The sequence below is a fragment of the Grammomys surdaster genome, unplaced genomic scaffold, assembly GCF_004785775.1.
Source record: "Grammomys surdaster isolate TR1022 unplaced genomic scaffold, NIH_TR_1.0 126679, whole genome shotgun sequence".
In the NCBI taxonomy this organism is placed as follows: Eukaryota; Metazoa; Chordata; class Mammalia; order Rodentia; family Muridae; genus Grammomys; species Grammomys surdaster.
Window position 1 is genome coordinate 3948805 of NW_021621467.1, and position 4675 is coordinate 3953479.

A 4675-nucleotide genomic window follows, 5' to 3' on the forward strand; every position below is an offset into this window, starting at 1 on the left:
ATTATACAAAAATCACATCTCTAGATATCTGTTAAACCGAGTAATGTCTCTTAGATACATAAAAAGTGATGCAATGAACTCTTTCCAGAAGGAAAGGATATTTTATAATGCATACAATGTTGCAACTTAAAGAGCTGTGCTGTTTTTCAAATATGTTGTTTTTCAGATAGTCTTGATTTATGAAAGGTGTCCTAATTATAATAGGAAAAATATATTTTTTTGTAAAGTCAAAGCTAAGTTTTAGTATTTTTTATATTCTCTATACTAAAAGGAAATGATGTTCGGATCTTAAGATACCGAAATGAATTATAAAAACTCGACTTAATAACATTAGTGGAAAGAAAATAAATTTTACACTAGAAGTATGTTAATTATGGTGAGTTAGTTAAGATACTCAGTGTTTAAAATTTGATTCCTAAACAAGGGGCAATGTATATAACAATTATACTATAATTGCATAATAGATCTTCTCCCTAACCTTGGGACTTTGACTTCAAATACTGACATATGATTAAGATAACACTATTCTAGAACTTAATATTAAACAAAATAAAGATTGCAAATGTGCAGAAAGTTCAGGATATTGAAATATTTTTCCATATTTAGCTCACCAGATGATTTTTTTTTTTTACTGTCCAAATATGAGGGCACTATCAAAGCCACTGAGCTCTGAATCTTCTCTAATAAGGCTAAGTAAGAGCTGCTGCTGCTGTGTCTTCACCTGTGTAGTGGATAAGATGGAGAAGGGGCAATAGTAGCATTGCAGTGAATATTTCTTTTATAAATTAGTGGTGATATAGAAATTACCAATGGAAAAATGCTAGTTAAAACTTTCTCTTCCAGGACAGCCAGGGCTACACAGAGAAACCCTGTCTCAAAAAAAACCAAACCAAACCAAACCAAACCAAACCAAACCAAACCAAACCAAACCACACCCCCCCCCCCCCCCCAAAAAAAAACCAAAACCCATCCTTTTCTAGTCATTGCAATAAATATATAGACCTGGAAAGCATTGTAATTGATAGTATGTATGTATATATATATACGTATTTCTAGTTAGCTTCTTAGGTATATTGCATAGACAAAATATTGTGAGCTGAGCTGCATAAATAATTTCCTAATCTTGAGAACATTAAAATGATGGCCAGATTAATACATCTTATTTTCTTGGTGTTATTAAAAATAAATTTATCCTCTTATAATTTTAGCAGTCTTAATATATTTTCTCTAAAAATTTAAATGTTTTATTATTGTACATTCATTTAGTTATCCTCCCAACAAGTAAAGCCTCCACCATTTAAAAATAGGCTTCTTTTATCCTAATATCGGCATCGTACAAGTTTTTGGAAGGCTTTCTTGAAATCTTCATTAAAGATGGTATAAATCAGTGGATTTATAAGGGAATTAAGGTAACCAAGCCATGCCAAAAAATTTGACATTTCTTCAGAAATCTTACATTTTTCACAGACATTAACAACCAACTCTTTTACAAAAAAGGGCAACCAACATATTACAAATGCACCCAAAATCAATCCCAGGGTAGTGGCTGCTTTGCGTTCTCTAGTGCCTGAGATTTTCTGTCTTCTCCAAGATTTCTCATGCTTCAACGCCGACCTGGGACTTTTCACTGTGCTATGAATTCTATCAAAGTCTGTTGATGGATCGGATAAGGATTTTTCTAGCATGTACGATGTGGAGACCAGTTTAATGCTCTTCTCACTACTCTCCAAAAGGACTTGGCCATTCAGGTCCTCCTTCAACATCCGACTTGCTTGTCTCTTGTGGTATAGTGTCCTTGCTGCTCTGTATATTTTGTAGTAGAGGATCAATATCAATACAAGCGGGATGTAGAAAGCTCCAAACGTGGAGTAAATTGTGGAAACAATGTGGTCATGTTTGATGATACACTCATCATCTCGGTTAGTTCCTTGGTGCCTCCAGAAGAGAGGTGGCATAGAGATGAACACAGATATAACCCACACTATTGTAATCATGATGCCAGCATGCCTGGGAGTCCTTTTCCTGGCGTACTCAACTGCATCTGTGATTGCTCGGTACCTATCCAAGGCTATAGCCGACAGATGCAAGATGGAACATGTACAACAGATGATGTCAACACTCAGCCAAATGTCACAGAGTACTTGTCCCATAATCCAACTCTCTCTCACAATGTACACAATACTGAAAGGCATCACCAGGACAGCTACAAGAAAATCTGTAACTGCCAAGGAACAAATTAAATAGTTGGCTGGGTGGTGCAGCTTCCGAGTCACAATGATTGCAGCGATCACAAGGGAGTTGATGGTGGTTGTCATCAATGCCAGCCCAGACAGAGTGAGGGATACCAGAATTTTGGATGGCATTCGGTTTAACAGTTCCTCAGAAGTCAAGTTTTGGTCTGACGAGTTTAAAAAATCCATTTTTTTTGTTTAAAAGGTTAATATAGTTGAAGAAAGGAACACCTGTAACAAAGGAGGGGGAAACAGAGTTCAGAGAAAGTTTCAAGTACTGTTTTCTTGTTTTTAGAAGAGAAAAAAAATATGTGCATGCTTCCCTAGAGCATTCTATAGACTAAAAATTGGAGTTCATATTTTTTTCTTACTTAAGAAATCCAATGAGAAAACTAACAAATAGTAACTTTCAAAACATTTATTAAAATGTTCTTCCATAAAGTAATTTCTATGAGTAAACTAAGCAATTATCCAATAAATCCCTCATGACTATGAAATTGTTTTAAACAGTATATTAGCTCTGACCTTTTTCTTTTTGTATACAACAGAAGCTATGTTAAAAAGTACATGTTAATATTTTCTACTTGTGTATTTTGTAATATAGCCTGAGAACATTAAAGATGGCATTTAAAAATGGTAAAGAATATTTGTATTTAATTCAATGTTACATGATAAAATTATAATGGATATTTGTAATGTATTTGATGCCATAATGTAGAGGCTACATAGAGAGACAGAAGAAAAAATACTATAGGTGGCAGTTTATAAAATTAGAAAAATGTTAGTAGTCTTTGGGAATGTGGTAGTTAATTTGATTTGAAAAGACAAATCAAGATTAGTTGGAGTCACATAACCCTACATTATCCATTATAACAATAGCATACATGAGGAAATAGCCCTCTTACCAAGTGAATTGCCAGTTAGGAGAGCTCACAGAGGCAGGTACTCTGACAGAGATGTTTTCTTTGTAAATCACTATTGTCTTGATGACATTACATGGCTGCTTAAGGAGGATCCTACATCCATGGTTTATCACTGTTGCTTTAGTCTGTGTTTTAATTTAACTGGAAGTCAAATAAAACCTGGGAATAAATGTAGCTCAGTGGTAGAACACTGGCCTAGCATGTGTAAGGCCCTGGGTTTGAGTCCGAGTACAGAAAGGGTCAAAGAACAGTAATCGGAGTGTACTCAACATAAGTATAATAATACTGCTTTACAAGCTGTTTTCTCATTTCCCATTACTCTCCTTTTGCCTTCATAATTTTTAGTGACTACTTGGATCTCAATGAAGGATGGGAAGGAATTAGAGTCTGATATTTCTATTTTTAACTATAATTGCTGTTTTATAAGCATATCTTAGCATTAAATTTACTTCAAGATGGTAGTATTTCTGTTACAACTGCACTGCTAACATAATATTTAAAATCTTAGTATTTATATGTCCAGTATTTCATAAGGATGCAAACAACCATATATTTGTCATGCAGTTTTCTATTTGCCTGTGTTTGGGTATCAGTGCATAATTTAATTTTGACTTCCAGGTGTTCACAAAGCCAATTGCTGCTGAGCAGGTTGAATGCTAGAAAAATGCATGAATACTCACTACCTACATAAGTGATCATCCATTGTATAGTTGAGAAATTGTCTCATATCTACATAATGCCTAGCCATAAAGAGCAACTAAGATGTCCTGTATCTGCATAACACTTACCTGTACAGGTCAACTAAGACACACCAAGGGAGACAGTGGAATATAAATCCCCCACCCCTAGACATTTTAAACTATAATTTATTAAACTCAATGGCTCTCAGACTCACACTGAAGGCTTGTTAAGCCGCATTCCAGGGTCCAAACTTTGGAGTTAATGATTCAGTAAGTCTGGTGTGAGGCTCTACAATACACATTTCTGACACATTTCCAGGTGATACTGATGTTAGTACATCAGAGAGTCTGTCCTCTCGGTTTAATAATCCTGGCTGCTTCCAATAATTCTACCCCGCCCCCCCCCCCCCCCGCAGTGCTATAGCATCTGTAACTTTCTCTCAAATGATAGCATCTACAGTATTTCAAAATTTCTTCAAAATGTTTCTTTCTGACATTCGAACTTATTGGAGACTCTCAAATAAATGACCTCTCACCAATGTTTCATTGGATATGTCTCTATTTTCATTGCTGGTTCAGTGTTTCTTTTTGTTTAGGGATATAAATCTTCTCCCCTCACATGTTTTCCATGTTTCTGTTCTCTTCTGAGAAAATATTAGGTCAGATGGTCTGAGATGTAGAGAACTCACAAGCATCATCAGAATAGTCACGAAGGCCTTATATGTGGTTTTTAGTAACACACGACCTACTCATACCTACTCTTCCTCCCTCCCTCCCTCTCTCCCTTCCTTCCTTCCTCTCCTCCCTCCTTTCCTCCCCTCCCTCCCTCCCTCCCTCCCTC

At 35.7% G+C, this 4675-nt stretch overlaps 1 protein-coding gene across 1 annotated transcript; it reads right to left on the reverse strand.

Annotated features, from left to right (window-relative positions):
• Positions 1 to 1077: 1077 nt before the first annotated feature.
• On the reverse strand, positions 1078 to 2456 carry Htr1f (5-hydroxytryptamine receptor 1F). The gene has a single exon (XM_028761183.1). The coding sequence runs from the start codon at positions 2418 to 2420 to the stop codon at positions 1320 to 1322; it is 1101 nt and encodes a 366-aa protein (XP_028617016.1). The 5' UTR covers positions 2421 to 2456; the 3' UTR covers positions 1078 to 1319.
• Between the last annotated feature and the right edge of the window lie 2219 nt (positions 2457 to 4675).

Bases quoted from the DNA above. Each gene is read 5' to 3' on its own strand.
- Htr1f (XM_028761183.1), bottom strand. From the start codon at position 2,420: ATGGATTTTTTAAACTCGTCAGACCAAAACTTGACTTCTGAGGAACTG.